Source organism: Geotrypetes seraphini, chromosome 4 (genome assembly GCF_902459505.1).
Source record: "Geotrypetes seraphini chromosome 4, aGeoSer1.1, whole genome shotgun sequence".
NCBI classification, from domain to species: Eukaryota; Metazoa; Chordata; class Amphibia; order Gymnophiona; family Dermophiidae; genus Geotrypetes; species Geotrypetes seraphini.
The window spans coordinates 252,848,853-252,876,468 of NC_047087.1; the positions used below are offsets into that span (position 1 = coordinate 252,848,853).

Below are 27,616 nucleotides of genomic sequence, written 5' to 3' on the forward strand. Positions count from 1 at the left end.
GTTCACCAGCAGGAGGGTGCCCAACCCCTACTGCCAGAAGATGACCCCCCGAAGTAAAACAGACCCTCCTGCTAACATCCTCCTCTGACTCTCTACCCCCACTATCCTTAAAAGTTGGCTGGCAGGCCGGGTCTTCCTACTGTCCAGCTGGTAGGCCCGCCTCTGTCAAAATGAGGCGGGCAAGCCCCTTTATGGCCTATACCTGAGAAGCCTAAGGCCTGGTTGGCCCAGGCGCCTAAGGACCCTCCTGTCAAAGAATCCACTGAGTGTTGAGCAGGAGCGCCAAAGCGCGCTCCTGCTCACTGCTGCTCAGTGGCCAAAGAAACCAGGTGGCTGGCCGGGTTAGCAGCGGGAAGCTATCTCCTGCCCGCAGCACCTCTAGACCACCAGGATGATGAAAGTGGCAATTTTTGGGGAGGCCACAGCCTCTGAGGCCTCCCCCGTTCCGATGCCTATGACCCACCATACCAAGATTTTCCAGAAAAAAAGTCAAGACATGAGTGCAAAAAGTGTATTTTTAATGACATGTGACAGCCAAGTTTCTGATATGAGTCAAGGAGATTCTGAACTCCTTTCTTGTATGAAGGAGACTTATGGTTGCCCCAGAAAGTTTTCCACTAACCACTTGAATGCCTTCCAAGCTTCAAGCTCAGCTTCTGAGAGTAATTGCTTAAAATCTTCATCCTGCATAACAGACTTGATCTGTGGGCCTATAAATATCCCTTTCTTCAGTTTTACCCATGGGCTTTACTAGGTTCTTCATCAAGCTTGATATGAAGAGGTGGAAGAAACATTTTACGAGGTCTGAGCTCCCAGGATCCTCATTTATAATCGAAACCTCAGACTTAACTGGTTTTAAATGCAGCTTATTCACTATAGCCCTTTTCCCAAAGTGCCTTCAACCAATGATTTGCGTTTCATAGCATGTCCATCAGATCTCACCCAATAGAACATCTTATTTGGTGACTTAATTCATTATTATGTGTCTTTAATTCATTTTATCTTTTCCTGCTTCTGTTACAACTCCCCTAGTGTCTACAACAGTTTGTGCCTTTTTTGTCTCATACCTACTTTTTGGAACCAGCTTCCTGTTTCCTTTCAGTCTGAAGTCTCTTATTAGAAATTTAAGCCTTTGTTGATAACTTATTTTTTTAGCAGGCTTTTGGGGCAATAGTTCTGCATTCCAGTTTGACCTAATGGTACCTGGAAGTAGTTGTGTCAGACTTGGAGTGTTTGTGCTTGCTATTTTATATGCAGCATACTGCCTTGACTTTATGCTAATATTTATAATTTCTAAAGCACTGAAAGGCGTACGCAGTGCTGTACATTCAACATGTAATACACAGTCCCTGCTCAGAATAACTTACAATCTAATTTGGACAGACAGAACAAATGGGAGAGATAGGAGTTGGGGAGTTTCTTGCACGGAGAATGATAAGATGGACAAAGGTATCTTACAGTGAGTAAGAGTTAGGAGCTGAAGGCAATCTTGAATAATGGGCTTTTAGCTTGGATTTGAATACTACTAGAGCTTGATGTATAGACTCAGGCACAGTGGCGTAGTAAGGGTGGGGGCGGACTACCCCGATACCTCTTTAAATCTTTCCCAACGTGAGCAGCTTCTCAGGCCTGCTGCTCGCACCAGACTGGCTCCCCTCTGAAATCACTTCCGGGTCAAGAGGCCAATACCGGTGCGAGCAGCAGGCATGAAAAGCTGATTGTGCTGGTGAAGATTTAAAGAAGTCAGGGGGAAAGGAGGGAGTGAATGTGGCATGGAAGATGGGAAAGGAGCAGGGAGTAAATAGGAGGACACAAGGAGGGCACCACTGCACCAAGTGCCTCCTACCCTTGCTACGCCACTGCTCAGTCAGTCTGTTCCAATTCTATACAGTGTAGCAAGACTTTTTATACATTTAGCGGCATATCAAGACTTAATAAATAATAAAAACATAAAGCTGAACAGCAGATTAAACAGAAGGGGGCTTATATTCAACTGGCAGTGATCAGCGTTTGGCAGATTGTCAATGGCATTCTCCCCAGAAATTCAATGCTAGGCCATGATTGGGTTCTGCCGTTGAGTTTTCAGATATACAGAGCCAGCAAAACCATAGCTTATATTTATCACTATACCAGCTATGATGAATTGTATAAAAATAGGACTGAATTTTATCTGGATCTATTTATTTTTATTTATTCAATACCGTTCTCCCAGGGGAGATCAGAACGGTTTACATGAATTTATTCAGGTACTCAAGCATTTTTCCCTGTCCCGGCGGGCTCACAATCTATCTAATGTACCTGGGGCAATGGGGGGATTAAGTGACTTGCCCAGAGTCACAAGGAGCAGCGTGGGTTTGAACCCACAACCCCAGGGTGCTGAGGCTGTAGCTTTAACCACTGCGCCACACACTCCCCACATTTATGTGATTATCCAGTCTAATTTAATCCTTTGTTTTATATACCACATCATCCCTGCCAAGTGCTGACTCGACTCCTAGAATGGACGCTAACTGGACATTTTCAACATTACATTATATTTTGACTTATATTCTACCAAAGCCCTTATGAGTTCATGGCGAATAACAATATATTTCTAGTACTGGGAATACTACTACATTAACAGTAGATGATAAAGTTCAAGATAAAAAATTTTAAAACAAGAATGTCCATAAAATATTTCTAAAATAGTGCATTGACCTACTGATCTTATTAAAATAGGGAGATAATTTCAAGTTAATGGTGCCTGATAAAAGAAGGATACCTTCTATTGAACAAATGATCTAGTTGCCTTTGGTGAGGGAAATTGAAGATAGAATAGCTTCCATACAATATGACTTGGGGCCTCTTCTATCAAACTACGCTAGCAGTTTTTAGAGTAGAGCGCCGCACGGAATGGCCCACGCTGCTCCTGATGCTCATAGGAACTCTATGAGCGTCAAGAGCAGCGTGGGCCATTCAGCGCGGCTCACCGCGCTACAAACTGCTAGCGCAGTTTGATAGAAGAGGCCCATGGTCTTCCTGCTAGTAATGAAATCGATTCCATTAAATAATATGGCACATGGCCATATAGATTATTAAAAATCATAATACAAACTTATAAAATAAATTCTTGCATTTACTGGCAACCAATGTAATTTAATGAGATATGGTGTAATTCTATCATATTTAGTGTTAGAAAAAATTACCCTCACCGCAGTATCCTGCACAGTTTGTAATCTTTTCAACAATTCTGTAGCACATCCTAAATAAACAATATTAAAGTAGACTCTCTGGGAAGGAATAAATGGCACAGACTGGCAAAGTACTGCTGAATGTCACCAGCTGGCCCCAAACAATCAGTTTAACCAGCCAGGGGCCATTTCTGTGTAGTTACTCCACTCCCCCCATTTTTTAGCACCGGCCGTAGTGGTAACAGCTCCAACGCTCATAGGAATTTCCTAATCAAATTATCTAGACAGTTTAGAAAGATACAAATTTTCCAGAGAATTTAGAAAGATATTAAAAAGAACATGCCAGAATTGGGGAACACTGAAGAACACCACGAGCCAACATAAAATGATCTAATAAAAATGGACCCAAAGCTACTTAATGTATTCCTTGGTTTATGATATACGTATAAGTTGCTTTTCATTTTATTTAAAAAAGACGTTTTAACAATCATGAATTTAAAATAAAAGTTCAGTGATTTAAATATAGTCACCCCATCAAAAGAAGAATATAATGTAACATAGAAACATAGAAATAGACAGCAGATAAGGGCTCACGGCCCATCTAGTCTGCCCACCTTAATGTCCCTCCCCTACCTTTGCCCTGTGAATAGATCCCATGTGCCGATCCCATTTGGCCTTAAAATCAGGCACGCTGCTGGCCTCAATCACCTGTAGTGGAAGACTATTCCAGCGATCAACCACTCTTTCAGTGAAAAAGAATTTCCTGGTGTCACCTCGTAGTTTCCCGCCCCTGATTTTCAACGGATGCCCTCTTGTTGTCGTGGGACCCTTGAAAAAGAAGATATCTTCCTTCGCCTCGATGCGGCCCGTAAGATACTTGAACGTCTCGATCATGTCCCCCCTCTCTCTGCGCTCCTCGAGCGAGTATAGCTGTAATTTGTCAAGCCATTTTTCGTATGGTAGATCCTTGAGTCCCGAGACCATCCGGGTGGCCATTCTTTGCACCGACTCCAGTCTCAGCACATCCTTGCGATAATGCGGCCTCCAGAATTGCACACAGTATTCCAGGTGGGGCCTCACCATGGATCTATACAATGGCATAATGACTTCCGCCTTACGACTGACGAAACCCCTTCGTATGCAGCCCATGATTTGTCTTGCCTTGGACGAAGCCTGCTCCACTTGATTGGCAGACTTCATGTCCTCACTGACGATTACCCCCAAGTCTCGTTCTGCTACCGTTTTTGCTAGGATCTCGCCATTAAGGGTATAAGACTTGCATGGATTCTGGCTGCCCAGGTGCATAACTTTGCATTTTTTGGCATTGAAGTTGAGTTGCCATGTCCTAGACCACAGGTGTCAAAGTCGGTCCTCGAGGGCCAGAATCCAGTCGGGTTTTCAGGATTTCCCCAATGAATCTGCATGAGATCTATTTGCATGCACTGCTTTCAATGCATATTCATTGGGGAAATCCAGAAAACCCGACTGGATTCCGGCCCTCGAGGAGGGACTTTGACACCCCTGTCCTAGACCATCGTTCCAGTAGGAGTAGGTCGTGCATCATGTTGTCGGGCACTGAATCTTCGTCTGTTGTGCATTTGCCCACTACATTACTCAGTTTGGCGTCATCGGCGAATAATGTTATTTTACCTCGAAGCCCTTCTGCCAAGTCTCTTATAAAGATGTTGAATAGGATTGGGCCCAAGACCGAGCCCTGTGGTACTCCACTAATCACCTCCGTCATTTCAGAGGGGGTGCCGTTCACCACCACCCTTTGGAGCCTACCTCCAAGCCAGCTCCCAACCCATTTCGTCAATGTGTCACCTAATCCTATAGAACTCATCTTGCTCAGTAACCTGCGGTGTGGTACGCTATCGAATGCTTTGCTAAAGTCCAATATAGGTAATATAGGTAAAAGTAATTCAGCAATTTTGATACCACATTCTATCACTTCCCACCCTAAATCTCGTTCTGTCTTCAAAATCTATTAAAAAGAATATTTTCTTTCTTTATAGTTTCACTAGGGTAGAAGCAGAAAATGATTTGGTATATAACAAGCCTAAATTAATAGAGACTATCTTTTTAAAAATGTAAAAATCGGACTTTAATGCAATGGGAGAGTACCTGAAGAAAGAGCTGTTAGGATAGGAGGACATAAGAGAAGTGGAAAGACAGTGGTCTAAGCTGAAAGGAGCGATAAAAATGGCTACGGACCTTTATGTGAAGAAAATCAATAAAAACAAGAGAAAAAGGAAGCCGATATGGTTTTCCAAACTAGTGGCGGAGAAAATAAAGGCGAAAGAGTTGGCATTTGTGAAATATAAAACAACCCAAGAAGAGGAGTGCAGAAAGGACTACAGGGTGAAACTGAAAGAAGCCAAGAGAGGGATACGTCTGGCGAAAGCACAGGTGGAAGAACAAATGGCTAAAAATGTAAAAAAGGGAGACAAAAATTTTTTAAGATATATTAGTGAAAGGAGGAAGATGAAAAATGGAATTGCTAAACTAAAAGATGCTGGGAACCGATATATGGAGAGTGATGAGGAAAAAGCAAATGTGCTAAACAAATACTTCTGTTCTGTGTTCACAGAAGAAAATCCTGGAGAAGGACCGAGATTGTCTGGCAAAGTTACACGAGAAAATGGAGTAGATTCTGTGCCATTCACAGAGGAGGGTGTTTATGAGCAACTTGAAAAACTGAAGGTGGACAAAGCGATGGGACCAGACGGGATCCATCCCAGGATACTAAGGGAGCTCAGAGAGGTTCTGGCGAGTCCTATTAAAGACTTGTTCAACAAATCTCTGGAGACGGGAGTGATTCCTGGGGATTGGAGGAGAGCGGATGTGATCCCTATTCATAAAAGTGGTCACAGGGATAAAGCAGGAAACTACAGGCCGGTGAGCCTCACTTCAGTTGTTGGAAAAATAATGGAAGTGTTGCTGAAAGAAAGGATAGTGTACTTCCTTGAATCTAATGGGTTACAGGATCCGAGGCAACATGGCTTTACAAAAGGTAAATCGTGCCAAACAAACCTGATTGAATTTTTTGATTGGGTGACCAGAGAGCTGGATCAAGGACATATGATAGATATAATTTACTTAGATTTCAGCAAAGCCTTTGATACAGTTCCTCATAGGAGGCTGTTGAACAAACTTGAAGGGCTGAAGTTAGGACCCAAAGTGGTGAACTGGGTTAGAAACTGGCTGTTGGACAGATGCCAGAGGGTGGTGGTTAATGGAAGTCGCTCGGAGGAAGGAAAGGTGAGTAGTGGAGTCCCTCAGGGTTCGGTGCTGGGACCAATCCTGTTCAATATGTTTGTGAGTGACATTGCTGAAGGGTTAGAAGGAAAAGTGTGCCTTTTTGCAGATGATACCAAGATTTGTAACAGAGTAGACACCAAAGAGGGAGTGGAAAATATGAAAAAGGATCTGCAAAAGTTAGAGGAATGGTCTAATGCCTGGCAACTAAAATTCAATGCAAAGAAATGCAGAGTAAGGCATTTGGGGATTAATAATCGTATATGCTAGGAGGAGAGAAGCTGATATGCACGGACGGGGAGAAGGACCTTGGGGTGATAGTGTCTGAAGATCTAAAGGCAAAAAACCAATGTGATAAGGCAATGGCTGCTGCCAGAAGGATGCTGGGCTGTATAAAGAGAGGCGTAGCCAGTAGAAGGAAAAAGGTGTTGATGCCCCTGTACAGGTCATTGGTAAGTATTGTGTTCAGTTTTGGAGACCATATCTGGTGAAGGACGTAAGAAGACTTGAAGCGGTCCAGAGGAAGGTGATGAAAATGATAGGAGGCTTGCGCCAGAAGACGTATGAGGAGAGACTGGAAGCCCTGAATATGTATACCCTAGAGAAAAGGAGGGACAGGGGGAAAATGATTCAGACATTCAAATACTTGAAGGGTGTTAACGTAGAACATAATCTTTTCCAGAGAAAGGAAAATGGTAAAACCAGAGGACATAATTTGAGGTTGAGGGGTGGTAGATTCAAAGGCAATGTTAGGAAATTCTACTTTTCGGAGAGGGTGGTGGATGCCTGGAATCCGCTCCCGAGAGAGATGATGGAGAGTAAAACTGTGACTGAGCTCAAAGAAGCGTGGGTCTAGAGGATCTAGACAGAGGATCTAGAATCAGAAAATAATATTAAAAATTGAACTAAGGCCAGTACTGGGCAGACTTGCACGGTCTGTGTCTGTATATGGCCATTTGGTGGAGGATGGGCTGGGGAGGGCTTCAATGGCTGGGAGGGTGTAGATGGGCTGGAGTAGGTTTTAACAGAGATTTCGGCAGTAGGAACCCAAGCACAGTACCGGGTAGAGCTTTGGATTCTTGCCCAGAAATAGCTAAGAAGAAAAAATTTAAAAATTTAAATTGAATCAGGTTGGGCAGACTGGATGGACCATTTGGGTCTTTATCTGCCTTCATCTACTATGTTACTATGTTATTAGCACAATAAACATATAGATCGGTGTCCTTTCATTCAAATTCCTTTTCTTCATCTTATATGTTCTTGCAAGCCTTCCTAATTTCTCCTTTGGACTTTTCCTCCAGGAATTTGGCCAAACCTTTTTTTTTTTTTTTTAAACCAGCTACTTTAACTGCTCTTACCACATCCTCTGGCAACGCGTTCCAGAGCTTAACTGTTCTCTGAGTGAAAAAATATTTCCTCCTATTAGTTTTAAATGTATTACTCTGTAATGTAATGTAATGTAACTCCATCGAGTGTCCCCCTAGTCTTTGTAAACCTTGATGCTGTAAAAAATCATCCACTTTTACCTGTTCTTCACCATTGTCACCATCTTGCCCGCTATCTTTCACTTTTTAGTCCCCTCTGTTATTCCCTTCCCTTTTCCCTTATAGCGGCAAATAAATCAGTACCAATTTAGAATGTTGCTTAGTGCTATTCTATAAAAGGTACATGTCACATAAATAATCACATTTAGCGCCAGTGCTTGTCATAACTTTCAGGCACACCTATTTAGGCCAAAGGAAACCCAGGCCTAAATACCTGCACCTAACTTGTGCGTGCTATCAGGCGTATTCTATAACAGTGCACATAAACTGCAGGAATGTCCATGATCTGCCCATGCTCCTCCCCTGGCTATGCTCCCTTTTCATATTCATGCACTGGAAATGATGCATACCACTTTATAGTGTGCGCCTACCAAATTATGTGCGTATTTAATGCCAATTAGCATCAATTAATGTGTGTTAATTATCAGCGCCAATTAGGCTTGTAAAACAATTTGTATGCTACAAATTGCACCGATTTGCACACACAACTTAAGGCACCATATACAGAATTTGGGGGATAGTGCATAAAGACAAGGGGGCAAAGCATGGGTGGGACATGTGGCACAGTACTTGCTACATTTATGTGTCCACAGTTATACCATTTCTATAGTTAGTATAACTGCAGGTGCATAAATACTCGTATTTGGCATGCCAATACCGGGTTACACTTGTTTTCTGTAACAGAATCAGGGTGCTGGATGCCGTTACAACAGAGACTCCCATCATGTGTTCTTAGGGCATCTAAACAGAGGCATCCAATTGTATCTAATGGCTCTCTATTTTTAACAGAATTCTAGTAAAATGCCTTTACCTGCCAGTCAGAAGTTCATACATTAAGATTCCCAGTGACCAATAGTCTGCTGAAATATCATGCCCTTTGTTCAGGATGATCTCTGGGGCTACATATTCTGGAGTCCCACAAAAAGTCCATGTTTTCTTTCCAAATCCTATTTTCTTTGCAAAGCCAAAATCAACCTGTGAAAGAAGCAAACCTACATGAAAGAAATTAACTACAGACTATTGGAGTGGAACACTAGGTTTGCTCTAAGTGTGACCTACCAGAAATACAAAGTCATCCTCGCATGATTACTGTTAACCATTTCAGTTTTGAATTACAGAAAGCTTTGTCACTATTCTCACAATTAAAAAGAAATGGTGGCACAAGGAGGGCCATTTTATAACATGGCACTGCTAAAAGCATTGTTTAAAATGCCTATTTAAGCCTATTTTATAAAGAAAAGTAGGCAGGCTCATTTTAAATACTAATGCAAATGGCTGAAAGCACACCTTAATTTAAGCTTACATCAACCCTATAATTGATGTTAAAGCCTATGGGGCTCATAATCATAAAATACAGACATCCGAAAAGTGTTCCAGCACTCTCAAGTTCCCTGCACCTGGAGTGGACTGTTTCCCTGCCCAATCCTTGGTATGTCATTGATGGGAGACAGAGAGAGTAAATATGTGTGTACACGCATATGTATCTTATCTTCTGAATCGTAAAAAATAATTAATGTGGCCCCTGATTTTTAAAAAAAAGTTTGACAAGCCTGTCATATAGAACAGATTCTCACCATGTAGACTTAGAACACCTAATTGGAGATGCTGGCACAGGGGCTACAGTATTCCTATATTCAGTGTCGTTGCTTGAATGAGTAGAAGTATTGAATATACCGTTCATACTAAAGTTGACCACCAGTGTCAATGCTTAACTTACTATGGTCACTATGCTGGCTAAATTTTGGACCAAGTATTTCTTTTCAAAGAATCAGGAATACTTACCAGCTTAGCATAACCTCGATGATCCAGAATGAGATTTTCTGGCTTGAGGTCTCTATAAATAATTCCTTTGGAATGCAGATAAGCGAAAGCTTCTACTACACATGCTGTGTAAAATCTGGTCGTAGAATCTTCAAAAGAGCCTCTATAGTAAAGAAAAGTAGCAACGAACCTTAGGAGTCTAAAGGACTTGAAACACATATCACTGCGATTTATTACAAAATTCTTTAAAATTACATTCAACACTTGACATGTTGAATGCCCTTAGGGCAGCAGTGTTTCACTGTCTAAGGGTACTGTGAAACACTTACAGGATGGTGCTCTATTTCTGAAGTATTGGTTTATGAAGCTTGTTGATGGCAAAACACAGACAGGTGATTTAAAAAAAAAAAAATGCTCTTTCCATATCCTCTTTTTACATGCATGTCTTATACTGTGTTTTTTGTTTTTTAACTGATATCCTTAGAACAATAATTCCTGAAGCCATTCTGGAAAATCCCAGGTTATATTAGATCAGGGGTTCTCAACCCAGACCTCAGAACACACCAAGCCAGACAGGTTTTCAGGATAACCAAAATGAATATGTATGAGATATATTTGCATATAATGGAGGCAACAAGTGCAAACTTAGCTCATGCATATTCATTGTAGACATTTGGGGGCAAATTCTATAAATGGCGCCCTGATTGTAGGCGGCGGTAGGCGTCCTACTGCTGTCTAACCAGCCAATCTGGATGCATGTTTTTTAAAAAAACCTCCCGAGCCAGGCCACCTATATTGGAGCGCCTCCAGGAGCCTAGGGTGCACAAGTCCACCTAAGCTCGCCTAAGGCTAGACGTGGTCTTGATTTGGCCTGGAAGTAGCCTTAGGTGGATCTAGGCAGCCGTACACATCTCTCTAGGCCAACGGGAGACGCGTACAATGTAGGCCAGCAAAATGCTGGCCTACACTGTAAGTAGATGCGGCCGCTGAGTTTATCACGGCAAGAGATCTCCCTGCCACAATAAGTTTAGCAGTCATAGCCATGGTTGCCCGTCCCCCCTGAATGATCACAGCAGGAGGGATGCCCAGTCCCTCCTGCTGGCGATCTACCGTGGGGGGGGGGGGAGGGAGGGAGGGAGTACCGGCAGGATGGATTGGGCATCCCTCTTGCCTCAATCGTTAGGGGGGTACAGGGCAGGAGGGACTGAGCATCTCTCCTGCCATGATCGTTAAGAAGGGGGGTTCCAGCAGGAAAGATTGGGCATCTTTCCTGCTACGCGATCTACATGGAGGTGGTGGTGGGGTTCTTGCAGGAGGGATTGGGCATCCTTCGCGGGGGTGGAGACGGGTTGCCACTAAACTTATCGTGGCAGGGAGATCCCTTGCTGCAATAAGCTCAGTGGTAACATGATTCTTTAACCGGTGTCTGTAACATGGACATTGGTTAGAGAATCAGGTTCTTTTATAGGTGGGCTTAGGCATGATTCTGTATAGGATGCCTGTTTGCAATTCTCAAAAGCTGCTTAGGTGGCTTCTGAGACCAGGCATCCTATACAGAATCTGGGCCTTGGTATGTTCCGAGGACTCGGTTGAGAATCCCTACATTAGTAAGATTTTCATGCATTACATCCAATGTATGCAGACATTCATATTCACTGCAGTTATCCTTAAACCTGACTTAATGAAAAATATGGGAACTACAGCCTGAAAGATAGTCATACCTTAGCTAAACACAACTAACTTTGTCAGTCTTTAGAAAGGGATGAGGAGGGGAATGTGCTGTGTGTATCCTCTTGGTTAAAGAACTTTGACAGGGCCCTTTTACTGAGCTGCATTAAGTGCTAAAGCATGACTCACACAGCAAAAATGGCCTAACCTGGGATACACTAAAGAGTAGGCAAACAACAGCGGACTAGATGGAGAACCAACAAACTACCAATGGTGGTCCCAGACAATTTTATTACTTCAAGAAATATAATGAGCTATCAATGTGATACCCGCCAGTGAACCTTCTCTGAAGTAGCCCCTACACTTTAGAATGTACTCCCTGAAATGCTTTAATTAATACAAGATTATCTCTACTTCAGGAAGCAGGTGAAAGCTTGGCTATTCAAACAGGCCAGGAAGAAATAACTAACTTGCTACTCACATACAGGAGTGGCATCGGCAGCACATACTATACCTTGTAACAGGACATGTTTATTCACTCCTACCCTAGCTGAGATAACTTTCAAGCACCATTCTGACTTCATGTGCAAATTTCATTCACATTAGTCCCTTTATTTTCTAATTTCTGTTACTTTCTTTATGATCTATGGGCTTCTTCTTTTCCTGTATCCTTTTATTATCCATTAAAATGTTTTATCACGTATTGTGCTGATATTGGAATGTAGTATATTATGCCATACTTTATATTGTTATTTGAACATTTTTATTGTTGTCATTGTCTATTGTGGGAATTCCTTCAAAAAGGTGGTAAATAAATCCTAATAAATAAAAAAAAATGCATTACTGTTGAATCATTACATTGTTGAAGTAATAAAAATCTGTCGGTGACCACCTTTGGTAGTTTCTTGGTTCTCCGTCTACTCCACTTTTTGCCCTTGGGTTTGATCTGAGGAGGATTTGTTCTGCTATTTTTTTCTTCTTTTCTTTCATTTCTCATTAAAAAGTTCCACATTAGTTTTGCTATGTTCACAGGCTAACCATGCACTACAGAGGTAATTTTAGAAATGGCGCCTAATTTTAAGTGCTGGTAGGCACCCCACCGATACCTGCTAATCAACAAATGCCATTTAAAATGGCAAAAAATGGCATTGTTAAAGCACCTAATCACGCCTTGCTAAATGCCTAAAGTGCCTATGTAGGAGCGATTCACGACAAAGATTGGTGCCAGAAATGTAGGCCTGGAAAACCATGGCTTACATTTCTGGTGCCTATCTTTCACAGAGGCATGATTCTTTATAAGGTGCCGTCATGTGATTGACATGCGATCGGCGGCCGCTTTATAGGCGGCTGCCGATATTGGCACCCTATAGAGAACCTGAGCCTAAATATATTTTTTTTATTTTTTACTTGAGGGGACATTGGGCAGAGAGTGCGTCTACTTGTGCTAACCCATTAAACACTAATTGGTGAGCACCATATTGCCTATAAAATAAGTGGTGGTAAGTACTCTGGCAGTAATTTTTGAAAATAGCTGCAAAATTTATTTTTCAATGTTCATTTTTTTTCCTGGTTTGTAACATTTACTGTAAAAGCTTCAGCATCACTGTCTCTCGCTCTCTTTCCCCAAGAGTCTTGGGCAGTCCAGAATGAAATTTTAAAAGGTCTGGATTCTCATGAGGTCCAGAATTCTGGCATCTGGATTTTACGACTTGCACTATAGTTCTTCTTCATTTTATTTTTTTTGTTTGTGCATTGCCTTGTCCTGCTCTGACAGAGATGGTATAGCAAATCGGATATAAATCAATAAAAATGAATAAATTCTCCCTACCTCTTTGATGTTCAGAAAATAATATTCTTTTATTTAGGATGTGCATTCATTAGCATGTAACCTCAATAGTATGACTAAAAACGTGTACGATCGATTAGAAATTTCTAATGAATATACACAGCACGCATTAAACAAACAGATGAAACAAACTGGAAATAAAACCAGCTAAAAATGTGGGAAAAACTGAAAAACTCTAAAAACAAACCAAAATAGTTTTGGCCATGCATATTCCTACCTTTTATTATTTGCCTTACAACAAAATTATTCACCGTTTTTAAAAGAAATGAGGAATCTAAAAGCTGGAAGAACTCATGGTAAAGCATCCCCCTTCCAAACTATACATCAATCTATAATATACTTTAGTTTCACTACATGTCATTTTGAATTTTAAAAAATGTTCATTTAACGGTAATCAAAAACACAACCTGGGACATGTGAGCAAAAACTCAAGCACTGTATTTGTGAATGGATATCTTATATGAGACAACACGTGGATAAAACACTGTCAGCAATGGAGGTGAAGATACATGACGGTATGAGGAAACAACTATTGGAGCTCTGAGTACCAGTATGTATGCTATTCAAACAAATGAGCGAATCACCGTGCTGTTACAGTGGGTAAAGCTTTGGGAGCTTATAATTACATTTTCACACCAAAGTGTTTCAATAATACCAAATAACGGGAATGTTTTCCATTGGAAACACCAACTAAGAAAAGTATAAAACTTTTAAGGAGTTGAATCTCTAGCAAGGAGGAATACATACTGGTATTTAGACAAATGACTGCAGAACCAAAAATGTTTCTGATGACAAAGATAATTAAATATCATACTTATACACATTTTGAATTATTCCTGTTGTTGCTTTGCTGTTGAATTGTTGTCAATAGATAGTTTTGGAAAGAGGAGAAAAATATAAAATAGTTTCTTAAGCAAGCCCTACATTACTAATTCATTTTGTTTCTTAAATGGAATATTGTATAATAAGTATTGTAACTGAATTCATTTGGCCTGTCTTAGCCTGGAAATTGCCTTAACTCACCAGGTACCCATTTACAACATTATGGTTGGCTTTTCTCAAGCTGTGTTAGAGGTTTTTAGTGTGGACCAGTGTGGTAAATGCTCTGACGCTCACAGAATTCCTATAAGCGTTGGAGCACATAGCTCACCAGCCTGCACTAAAAACCTCTAGTACAACTTGATAAAATATGGGTTATATATGTTACTTTTTACCTTTAGGTTTTCACCCACAAAAGACATGCAGCTTTTTTTTTTTTTTTTTGCAGTAACTGAAATGTGTTGAAGTTCTATAAGAGATAGTGTTCTTCCCCCACTTTATGTGGACATTTACTCAGTTCCTTGTATAAGAACAAGTATAAGTGTTTATGTTAAGATGCATAGGTAAAGTGTGCTCTGTGGACTTAAATCCCCAGAAAGCTTTGCTTTTCCCAGAGAGCCTGGCTGCACCTTCAGAACTTAAGCCTTTCTTCTTCAGTGTGAGTGAGAACAGTTACCATATTTGTCAGACCGCATGGCTATATGAGAACCTGGGTCTAACATTGCTCTCCCACCAGGTTTTTTCTGCTAATCTAACACAGCTTAGGTTCTATAAGTCTGGAGCACATTGCCATTTTCCACAAGGTGTGTGGACACTCTCTCAGCTTCCTCTTGAATAGGATGGGCTGGTAGAGTGAGAAGATTCTGTGAAAGTTGAACTGCCTTGAAATCATCAATTGTAAGGGTTTATTCTTTACTTCATGTTATTAAAGAAAGTTGTTCAAGAACTACAGATTCTGGCTTATAACACTAAGATTACAGAAGTAAGGGTTAACTGAACAGGAGCCTCATACAATTGCCAATATAACTCAGAGTGAGTTTAACAGTGCTTGGTTATTCAGAGGAGTTCCTGTTTTTCAGTACAAAATCTGGAGGAAATCTATGAAACACTGTTCAGTGAAGCTGCAAACTGTCCAGTAAAAGCTATAGACAGCACAGTTAAAATCTGGTAGTGAGAATTAATAAGCTCTCTGAGAGAGAGATGTGCAGAGTGGCTGAGAGCAGGTGGGATGCTCATAGTGACCAATCAGATTTCATGTTTCATTTTCCTAGACAAAAGATGAAACTGGATTGGCCACTAATGGCAACTTTTGTGGAGATCTTCCTTTTTCCTGTTCTTATAAATAGGCCCTAAGTGTAATTTTTCATTTTTACTCAGTTTGTAAGAATGATACACCACCTTTCAAGGGGCCAGTTTATATGAGACTGAATTATAACAGATTATGCTGCGTATGCCTTGATCTGTATGTCAGTTGCAGTGACCTATATTTGTTATATACATTGCCTAGTTAGTTACTGTTTAACAATAAAATGTCCATTTCAAAATCTCTGCTGCTCTGAGCTTGGGGGTACTCAGTTAAAACATTTTTCAACCTAGGGGAAACTTGGCTTGAAGAAGTTGGGAAACACTGCCTTAAAGGGGATGCTGACCAAAAACCCAGCATTACTAATAGGGTTTGGGTCTTATTGGACCAACTGTGAATCAAGAGAAAGACTAGAAACAAATACATAACACTGAACCAATCAGGGAACAGAACATAAGTGAAGTGTTAAATGGATCAGAAGACTGTATAGATGAGTTCTGTTTCTAAAATTATTTTAAAGATAATTTCAAGAAAAAAAGAATTTCCAAATTGATAGCTGCTTGCAGCATACTAAACAAATGATAAAAATTCAGCTTTTCTCCCTCTGGGTTACATTTTAAAAGTTAGATTTAACTATTCACCTTTCCAAGCTCATCTTCAAGCCAAGTTACGACTGGGGTGTCATAGGTATTTCCTGGGTTTATGATCTAAAGCAGTGGTCTCAAACTCACGGCCCATGGGCCACATGCGGCCTACCAGGTACTATTTTGAGGCCCTTGGTATGTTTATCATAATCAAAAAGTAAAATAAAACAGTTTCTTGATCATATGTCTCTTTAGCTATAAATTACAAGATTTATAAATTATAAAGAGTTTTACCTCATACGAAATTGTAATTTCTTTAATAAGACATTAACTATTTTTTTCTGAGGCCCTCCAAGTACCTACAAATCCAAAATGTGGCCCTGCAAAGGGTTTGAGTTTGAGACCACTGATCAAAGGGTAACATTTACTAATGTAATGTATCACATGATACTCTATAATTCACAGAGTAAAACAAAATACAGCTGTCTTATAAACACTGGAGTAATAAAATATTACTGATTAGGGAGGCAATCATTTATCACAAAAGAAGAGCGGGACTTGGGTGTGATTGTATATGATGATCTTAAGGTGGCCAAACAGGTTGAAAAGGTGACAGCGAAAGCTAGAAGGATGCTGGGTTGCATAGGGAGAGGTATGGCTAGTAGGAAAAAGAAGGGATTGATGCCCCTGTATAAGACTTTGGTAAGACCTCATTTAGAATATTGTGTACAATTCTGGAGGCCGCACCTTCAAAAAGATATAAAAAGGATGGAGTTGGTCCAGAGGAAGGCTACTAAAATGGTATGTGGTCTTCATTATAAGGCGTATGGGGACAGACTTAAAGATTTCAATCTGTATACTTTGGAGGAAAGGCAGGCGAGGGGAGATATGATAGAGACGTTTAAATACCTACGTAATGTAAATGCACATGAGTCGAGTCTCTTTAATTTGAAAGGAAACTCTGCAATGAGAGGGTATAGGATGAAGTTAAAAGGTGATAGGCTCTGGAGTAATCTAAGGAAATATTTGTTTACAGAAAGGGTGGTAGATGCATGGAACAGTCTCCCAGAAGAGGTGGTGGAGACAAAGACTGTGTCTGAATTCAAAAGGGCCTGGGATGGGCACGTGGAATCTCTCGGAGAGAGAAAGAGATAATGGTTACTGCGGATGGGCAGACTAGATGGGCCATTTGGCTTTTATCTGCCCTCATGTTTCTATAAATGTAGCCTCAAAGACTCAATGAGTACTGATCCAACTCAAGGTTGCTCTTATAGAGCAGTGGTTCCCAACCCTGTCCTGGAGAACCACCAAGCCAGTCGGGTTTTCAGGATAGTCCTAATGAATATGCATGGAGCAGATTTGCATGCCTGGCACCTCCATTATATGCTGATCTCTCTCATGCATATTCATTAGGGCTATTCTGAAAACCCGACTGGCCTGGTGGTCCTCCAGGACAGGGTTGGGAACCACTGCTCTATAAGAGTACAGCAGCTCCATTATTGGCCAAAAAAACTGAACAAAACACAAAAACCTCAAAAAAAAGAAAAGATAATTCTCTTGCTCAGAAAAAAACAAAACTGTCAAACCAATAAGATCAACAGTAATTTATGAAAACAATTTTTTCTGGTCTCAAATAGTCCAAAATAAATCAAACACACTGCTGAAAAAAGAGTCACTTATCTGTTAGCTGTAACTCTCCCGGCAGAGATCTTTGAGTTAGGTCTATAAGACAGCAGAGCACAATTCCTTCCACTGCAGCAACACTCCAGAGAAACAAAGTCCAAAATCGCTTCAACAAAATTCCCCTCCAGGACACACTGAGCAGTGTACCATCCAAGAAACTCGACAAAGGAAGCCGTGTTTCGCAGGGTACCAGCCCACTGCGTCAGAACAGGAATTAGACCGGTCTAACCTGGACACTGCTAAAGCTGCTGTACTCTATAAGAGCACCGCTTTTGCATCCTTGAGTCGGATCGGTGCTCGTTGAGACTTTGAGGCTACGTTTATAATTGTGATAAATGATTGCCCCCCCCCTTAAATCAGTAATGTTTTGTCACTCCACTGTTTGTAAGCCAGCTATATTTTGGTTTAGTGTGTGAATTATTTCATTGAAGCTGGTCCCTGATATTATGGTTATTTCATTAGGAAATAAATGTATCAAATGATGCCATCAAGTATTATTTATGAAAAACATGTTACCGGTATTAATACACATAACTGAATAGCATAGTTTAGTAAATCTAGCCCTATTTGTACCTAAAACAAATGAAAATGAATGCCCTTTTACTAGTTTTATTCCTCAATTCTAAATTTCTGCATGACATGACAGGCTACTTGGAAATCAGTGCAGTCTAATGTCAAATAGAGTGTTCTAAGTTTTAGTAAACCTTCATGTCATAAGGTCAATCCAACAGAAATATATATTTAAAAACAAGGTTAGCAAATAACGTATAAGAGTAGCCTAGTGTTTAGTGCTACAGGCTGAAAACCAGGAAAGCAAGTTTCAAGTCCTAGTTCACCCACTAATGGATCCTAGTATCTGAGATTACTCATTTTGCTCTCCAGTGGGCCTGATTTAGTAGCATTTATTCATGAGCTAATGCAATGAGTTCTACATAATGCCCATAAAAAGTTGGCACCCAAAAATGCTATTCTATAAGCTACTAATTAGTAGATTTAAAACAAACTGGAGAAAATATTTCTTCACACAATGAGTAATTAAGCTCTGGAATTTGTTGCCAGAGAATGTGGTGAAATCAGCTTAGCAAGGTTTAAAAAAAGGTTTGGATACTTTCCTAAAAGAGAAGTCCACAAGCCATTATTGAGATGGCTTGGGGAAATCCACTACTTATTCTTAGGATAAGCAGCATAAAATCTGTTTTACTACTTGGGATCTAGCTAGGTACCTAGGACTTGGGTTGGCCACTGTTGGAAACAGGATGCTGGGCTTGATGGACCTTTGGTCTGTCCCAGTATGGCAATTCTTATGTTCTTATTAAATCGCGCTTAAAACCTCCCATTTGACTAAATTGAGGTAGAGGTTTCTACCTCGGCCCAGAGCACTATATGCTCTGACACTGCTCTGACGCTCATGGGAGGGGCCTTAAACAACATGGGCCAGTTAGAGCCTTAGGGTCCTCCCCAGCACATCCCAGGATGCACCAGGGAGATGAAGACCTGCCATTTTGAAGAGGTGGGCCTACTGGCCAGAGGAAATAGGCAGAGGGGCGGGGTTGTTGGAGGCATGGGGGGTGTCAAAGGGGTTGTGTGGTGGCGGAAGGGAGTGGGCATCTCTCCTGCTGCCAGTGGTGGGAGGGAGTAGGCATCGCTCCTGCTGTCGGGGGGGGGGGGTTGCTTGGTGGCGGAAGGGAATAGGCATCTCTCCCACTGCTGGAGAATGTCGGGGGTGGGGGAGCATTGCGAGGCAGTGGGCATCTCTCTCACTGCCGGAGGTTATCATGGGTGGTGTTGGTTGGCAGCAAGAGGGAGTGGGCATCTCTCTCACTGCCAGGGGGTGTTATGGGGGCTTTGTTTAGCAGCGAGAGGGAGTGGGCATCTCTCCTGCTTCCGGGAGGGTGTCATGGGGGTGTTGTTTAACTTCAGCGGTGGGAGGGAGTGAGCATCCCTCCTGCCTGTCTTAGATTTGTTTTGTCTTTTTTTGTGTGTGATTGGCACATGCTAATTTAGTGAACATTTGCTACTCTCTGCCAACCTCATCTGCATGTGTGTTTTTTGGAGAATGACTCACCTTTTTGAAATCGCTACAATAACGGCTGCGACAGCGGCCCATCGGTTTTTAACGTGGTTTTGAGAATCTAGCCCTAAGTTCTCCATGTAACGTCTAATTAATGTCAATTAGTGTCAATAAGTGTCAATCGTCAGTGTCAATTAGGCTTGTTGAACAATTAAGTTAATTAGTTAAAATAGGAATGTCCATGACAACCCCCTCCTTTGAAATATATGTTAAAAAAACAGGAAATGCAGTGTGTAGTGCACACAAAGAGGCAAAACACTGCACAGTTTTAATGTTTCTGCATTGCCTGTTCTCATGTGCTAATTGCGGGTTAAGTGCTTAACACCCTTTAGGAAAAGGGCCCCTTAGTTAATGAATAGCCTATTGTTAATAACAACACATGAAATCACATAGATACAATGCTACCCTTAGGCTGGATTTACTACTACTTGGATTTACTACTACTTGGATTTACTACAGCTTGGATTTACTACAGCTTGGATTTACTACTACTACTACTCATTTATATAGTGCTACTAGAGGTATGCAGTGCTGTACACATTATATGCAGGTACCTGCCCTTAGTGGGCTCACAATCTAATTTTTTTGCCTGGTACAATGGAGGGTTAAGTGACTTGTCCAATGTCACAGGGAGCTGCTTGGGAACTGAACCCAGTTTGCCAGGATTGAAGCTCACTGCACTAACCATTAGCCAACCCCCCCAACCCCTTTGGAAAAAGTATATCATTAAATCCTCAATACAGTTCAGCCCTATTACACCATTATTTAACCAAACTCAAACTTTCCCTGCAAATACATTGCCAAGGTCAACCATGAGAAAGTTCTAAATTCGCATTACTATATTTGATTAGCACTATTTTTAAAGCTCATTTTGCATGCCTTTCCTTTGTGTTACTTTAGGTTATGCTACTGAAATGTCATACCTGTCCCTGAGAATAGTCCAAAGCTCTCCTCCTAGGCAGGCCTCCATCAGCATGTACAAATATTTGCTGTCCTTGAATGTCCTATATAACCTGGATTCCAAAGAGCAGAAGCAAACATATTAAATATGGTGTTAACAGTAACCTGTAATATAGTAATATTAGTCATGCGTGTGATGCCACAACAATATTTTCTGGACATTGATTCATCGAGGTGCAGATGTACAGAGCGTGAACTCATGTACTTTATACTTCTAATACTCCAAGAAGCGAAGCATGTGTTGTTTCTCTTTGACAATTTAATGCAATGTACAAAGGCTAAAATTTTCCTTATGAATATTTTGGATCTATCATCAGTATTAAAAACTGGCATGCTGATATGCATTGTTTGCCTGTTTTAAATACTAAGTTCCTGATTATGGAAACGGTGTCTGCCATGGTAGGCGCCTGCAAAATGGGCATCTACCGTGTGTCAATCACTGGTAAGCACCATGTCCAGAATCACATCTATTTTCTTCTTCATACGCCTTAAATATAGACCAGCATTTTTACAGACCTACATTTAAGGCATCTGACTCACGCCTATGAGAAGCACCTGGGCACAACTATGGATGGCTAAGGCCACTTCCAACATAAACCACGCTTACACCAGCTTTAAGTGTTCCTAGATGTGCCTAGATGCCTCTGTATGTGCGTGAGCAACACCTGTATTGTATATTGTAGGCGTCCTTCGCCCCATTGATTTTTTTTTTAAATTGTGCATTCCAATTGGTCCTTTAGATGGCGATAGGATGCCTACCGTCGCCTACAATTGGGATACCATTTTTACAATCAGACCCTAAGGGTATATCAGTATTTAACTTTCAATGTATCAGACAAATGAAATAGAGAATGTAGCAACATTGTATGGGCATATTTGGCGGTTCAGGTTCCCCAGAGTGGCAGGGCTAGTTAACATAGGAAATCTCGCCTTCCTCCTCATATTAAAAAACAACAGGCTACCACTACACTCCAAGCACCTCTTAAGCACATCCAGGTCAGTGCATCTGTAATGCTATTTTGATTTTGGCCTCATATTCTGCAGGAGACAAACCAAATCCCTCTTGCTAATGAAGATTTTAAAGACCAGGTAATGCTTGGTCTTGGATGGGTGGCTCAGAAACAGAAGGACTCATAAGTATGGAAGATCTACAGACTATGATAATGTAAGTCATAATGTATTTTTCATATATTGTGCTGTTGGGAGATTTAAATCTACATTTGGAAGACAGGTCTTTCTCAGAGACTAGCATTTTTGGATTTTTTTTATACAGTAAAACTGCTTTTATTAAATGAGAGTAAGACACATAGGGATGGACATCAAATAGATTTATTAGCAGGGCCAGTAGATGCCGTGGATACAGCATTAAGAGAAATATGGTTATATTCACCTGTAATTTAGTCTTATCATCATTAGATTTTAGGTTAAATGTGATGCAAAAGGAGAGAAAAGTAAAAAAAAAAAAAAAAGAAAAGCCAGAGAGAATCAAGAAGTAAAACAAATTCAGAATAATTTTAGGAAAGTTATGGTTCAAAGATTAGGGGATGAAAAGGGAATAGCAGAGAATTTTGTTTCTGGGAGAGTACCTGGTAGGGGTATCAATAAGATAGCTCATTTGAAAGTACCAAATTTGCATAAAGATAAAGACTCATTGGTTTACTCCTCAGCTGCAAACATTAAAAGCCAGAAAGGAATTGCCAGATTCAACTCTGGTCACCTTGTTGGGCAGATTGGATAGAATCTTGCAATATTTTTTTTTATAATTTAAATTTGATTTTATACAAATCTTAGGAGATCTATCTATCATAATAAAACCCTTAGCGCGCATGCACACTTTAATGCGCAGTACAATAATTTGCCTACTACCAATCATCCGTATCCGCCTCAGCTGATTTCCTACCTTCTGCCCCGATCGCCGATGCCGGCTGACTTCCTGCCTTCTGCCTTTGCTGCCGGGACACCTCTTCTTCTCACTCCTGGACCAGCAGAGGCAGCAGCCGCTGTTTCATCAAGCAGCTGCGGGGCCTTTGCTAGGCCGGCCCACTTCGATAATGCGAGGCGGACTGGCCTAGCAAAAGTCTTGAGGCTGCCCAGGATGCTGAACAGGGGGAGCAGGAAAGGAAGAAGGGGTACTACTGAACAGGGTGAGGTAAAAGGAAGGGATAAGGGCTACTGCTGGACAGGGGGAGCAGTGAAGGGGTGCTGCTGGACAGTGGGGAGGTAAAAGGAAGGGAGAACGGCTACTGCTGGACAGGGGGAGCAGGGAAGGGGTGCTGCTGGACGGGGGAGGCAAAAGGAAGGGAGAAAGGCTTCTGCTGGACAGGGGGAGCAGGAAGCAAAGAAAGAAAGGCCTCAGCGCCCCATTGTGCTAAAAGTTTACACATCTATTCTAGCACCAGTTAATGTAATGGGCTTAAACACTAGTGTGTATATATATATATATATATATATATATATATATATATATATATATATATATATATATACATACAGTGGAACCTTGGCTTATGAGCATAATTTGTTCCAGAAGCATGCTCATACACCAAATTGCTCATATATCAAAGTGAGTTTCTCCATAGGAAGTAAAGGAAACTTGCTTGATTCGTTCCACCTCCTTTTCCCCCCCAAGGCTACCGGCGCTGCTCTATCATCCCCCCCCCAGGCCACAGCGCTGCTCCATCACCCCCCCCACACACACACATTCGAACTGGCATCGCACCCTTTGCCTGCAAACGCACCCCCCTGAGAACAGCATCGCACCCCCGTGCTGGAAGCGGCATCCGCCCACCCAAACAAGCTTCTTACCCCATCTGCGCCGATGCTCAAGGCCCAGCCCAGGCAAGAGGCGGGATCTTTCCTTAACTGGCACCGGCACGCAGCAGATGGGGTAAGGAGCTTGTTTGGGTGGGTAGGCGGGCGGATTCCGCTTCCAGCACGGGGGTGCCATGCCGGTTCGAGCAGGGGGGTGCTCGTTTATCGGGACAGTGCTCATTTTGCGAGTTAAGGTTTGTGAGAGTGTTTTGCTCGTCTTGCAAAACACTCACAAACTGAGTTACTCGCAAACCGAGGTTTGACTGTATATATAAATAACTTTGACCCATATAAACTCTGCTTATAGTGCCAGATGCTTGGTACCACCAGGATACTTTACCTTGGGGTAAGTTCCCACTACTGAAATTCTCTTTCACATTATAATTCAACACTGTTTAGAACACTAGTGTTTGTTATATATCTTATAAAGAGTCCCTTGCAAATGAGGTTTTTGGTTATTTTAATTTAGCACATGGCCATTAATTGTGGAAATGGGAAATGAGGCCATTTTACAGATACAATAAAAGTGGCCTAAGTGTGTTGAAAAGCCTTGCATTAGTGATAGCACTGGCCACTTATTCATGCAGCTTAATAAATGTCCCCACAGTGTTTTGTAAATTGCTGGATGCTTGTAGATTCATCTTTATTTGTATGATATATAACTTCATACTCTACTTAAGTTTATGGTTAAGCAGATTAAAACTTATATTGAAAAATCTTGCACTGTAACTATGGCACATTTAACCTGTAAATTGCATATTATGTATATTTGTATTCGATCCCCAGTATGTGTCAAGTTAGGATAAAAACTTGTACCCCCCCAAAAAAATAATAATTGTACTGTAACTATGGCAAATTGTAACCTGTTAACCGTATATTATTTATGTTAACCTATAACCCGTTTGAATCTTTTTGGGGAGGACAGGATATAAAATGAAAAACATACATACATAAATAAATATATGCTCAGATTAAATTAAAATTAAATTTAGTGTGGGGGAGGGTTGGAATGTACATGGGGACTCTTAAAAGCTAGAACCATGTTAACAGATTGCTTAATTCTTCTAATTTTTGGGAATGTTTGGAAGAGAGAAGGATATGGGTGGAGAGATAGGGTTGGGTCCAAAAAGTCAACATAGGCTACTAGAGGCTGCATTTTTACTACAGTTTAGAAGCAGTCATTAGAATGTATCATTTACATAGGAGCACTGAATAATTAATCCAAGGCTAATATCTAATGAGTTACTTAAAATATTTTATTTTTTATTGAGTCATTTGCACACACATTAATATTCCACTGGGGAATTGACGGCAACAATTATATGCATACAAATCGTGGCCATTAACCCACTTTATACATTAACATTAACTAAGGCCCAAATTGATGTATGTTTACGAAGGAGCGTTTTGCTAACCGCCACCACTTTGTTATTTTATTTCAATAACACACAGTGAATACTGGTTAGACTAAGGGTTCCTTTTACGAAGGTGTGCTAGGGTTTTTAGCGCACGCACAAAATTACCACGCGGTAGCCGAAATCTACCGCCTCCTAAAAAGGAGGCAGTAGTGGCTAGCGCGCTCGGGAATTTAACGCACTCTATTGCGCGTGTTAAGGCCCTAGCGCACCTTTGTAAAACTAAACTAAAACTTAACTTTATATACCGGGTCTTTAGCCAGAGGAAGCTCGACGCAATTAACAGTAAGTGCGCTAACCGATTTAGCGTGCGCTAAATGCTAAGGCGCCCTTAGAATATAATGGTACCGTAGCATTTAGTGCATACTAAGGCCCTCTTTTACAAAGGCACGCTAAGCATTTTAGCACGGATTTAGCACACGCTGAATCAATGTGTGCACTATCCGCTAATGCGTCCATAGGATAACATGCATGCGTTAACATTTAGCGCACGATAATATTTAGTGCGTGATAGCATACCTTTGTAAAAGAGGGGGTAAATCAGTTAGCGCCTTAGTAAAAGGACCCCTAAACTTTGAGTTATGAGAACTAAACTATGGTGTCGTAAGTTAGGGGGCAATAGGTGCCCTACCACTGCCTAACTTAATCATTTTAATTGGTGTTAATTGACATGATAATTGACCGTACTGTTTAAAACCAATTAAAAAGTCACAATAAAAAAAATAGGCGCCTGTAGGCACCTCCAACAAAGGACACCATGTTTGAGTCTTAAGAGGCACTGTAAGGTCAAAGTAGGTGTGGCTTACACTGGAAATGACCTTAGGCACTGTGTGTAGAAGCAATTCTCATCTAACATAGGCAAAATCCTGGCCTACATTAGACGGTGCCTACGCATGATTGACACTTGACTAGCGCTATATCTGGAGGTGCCTGTTGATATAGGCACCGTTAACAGAATCTGGGCCATAATATATAACTCAGTCAATATGTAAACAGAAACACTGCAGTCAACGTGGTCTATAAAAGCTGGCTGCAGGGCTTAAATTAGGATCCAATATTCAGCACTCATATCCAGATAGTGGCGGGCACTGAATATACATGAAGAATGGCTAGAGGTCACGTGACATGAACTTGGGCGACACTAAGTCTGTTGTTTGGATAGCAATCCAGATAACTTTTAAGACCCCAAGAAAACCATTTGAAAGTTATCAGAGAACAGGTTGAATAGCACTGTTCTCAGGAAAACTAATTTCTCCACCCCCATAGCACTCCAAAGCAATTTAAAATGTTTTTCAGCAGCACTCTCCAGACAGAGCTGCTAAAAACCCTTGGATAGCCCAGAGCAGTGCAAATATTCAAATATAAACTGACATTTTCTGGATATTTGCTTTTGAATTTCTGGCCTATCAAATATGGAAATATGAAGCCCTTTTACTACACCACAGCAGAAGTTGTTGTTACTGAGGATTAATGCTGGACGTAGCCACTTGGTAGTTGCAAATTTAACATGGGGGAAGCTCCGGTATTTTCCATTGCAGTGTATGCATTAACATTCACATTAATGCACAGCTCCTGCTCCGGGTTAATGTGAAAGTCCTTAATCCTCTTATTTATGAGTCGGTAAGTTTACTCACATTAGCTCTGTGTTAGTGCCGTGCATTAACTACCAATGCTTTCCACACCCACTTTCTGCCCATGCTAATCCCCCCTGACAAAAAACATTGTTATCATGTAGCTTACTATGTGGTAATTGCTAAATGACCCCATTCAATTAAGCCATGGCTTTTTATCATACTGCAATAATCATAAAATAAAATAAATAACTATATATATACACCTCCATTCTAAACAAGTGCTATGGTATGTGAAAAAGTGCTCAGTGTCCTTATTTCCCGCATTCAAGCCACTTGGGAGATAAGATTGGGACCATCATATCACTCTTTCAGTCCCTTCCATTAGCTGTTTCTACATACATTCCTTAAGATTGTATACTCAGAAAAAAATAGACACCGTACTCCTACAATATACTGAATTGCTAAATGACACCAAAAAGGGGCATTTTCAATAGGACGTCTAAGTCTGAGTTTGAACGTTTTGAGAAAGACGTCCAGAAATCCAGTAGAGAAAATGTTCATCTTCAAAACTGCATGACGTCTCTCTTTTTTGAAAATAACTTATCTAGACATTTTGGTCCTTATATGTCTATCTGTTTTGGCTATTCTTGAATACGAGTATAAAGACGTTCACATGAAAAATGCACAAAAGCAAGCTTTCTGGATGTTTAAAGCAGCCAGCATTCTTAGCAAACTGTTCACAGACAGCTGAGCCCAGCAGAGAGGCACTCTAAGAGGTACTGTAGTGAACGTCACATAAAAAGCCCAAGGTACGCATGTTACTATAACCTGCTTATATTGTGTAGTGAGCCTTCCAAAACCCACCCAAAACTTACTGTACCCACATGTACACCACAACAATAGCCCTTATGCTTGCAGGTATCATCTTTATGTAGATACAGTAAGTTTTGGAGGGCTTACCATACAATATAAGCAAAGTTATAGCGACATCTGTACCTGGGACTTTTAATGTGGCATTCAGTGCAGTAACCCTTAGAGCGCCCCTCTGCTGTGCAAATGTATGTGAGTAACCAAACACAACCAGAAAAACAAGAGAGAACTTGCCTTCAAAGCATAAGAGCGAACAGGAAAAAAGGCAAGAGAGATGTC

General features: G+C 41.1%; 1 protein-coding gene across 5 annotated transcripts in view; it reads right to left on the reverse strand.

Moving 5' to 3' along the window:
* PRKG1 (protein kinase cGMP-dependent 1) overlaps positions 1 to 27,616 on the reverse strand; it is a 1,424,783-nt gene that overhangs the window by 14,039 nt on the left and 1,383,128 nt on the right. For all 5 annotated transcript variants that reach the window (XM_033943780.1, XM_033943783.1, XM_033943781.1 and 2 more), the window contains 3 exons: positions 20,631 to 20,720; positions 9,755 to 9,896; positions 8,784 to 8,947 (listed from right to left, as the gene is read on the reverse strand). In XM_033943780.1, the coding sequence (XP_033799671.1) occupies positions 8,784 to 8,947; positions 9,755 to 9,896; positions 20,631 to 20,720 (396 nt within the window). The remainder of the gene's footprint in view (positions 1 to 8,783; positions 8,948 to 9,754; positions 9,897 to 20,630; positions 20,721 to 27,616) is intronic.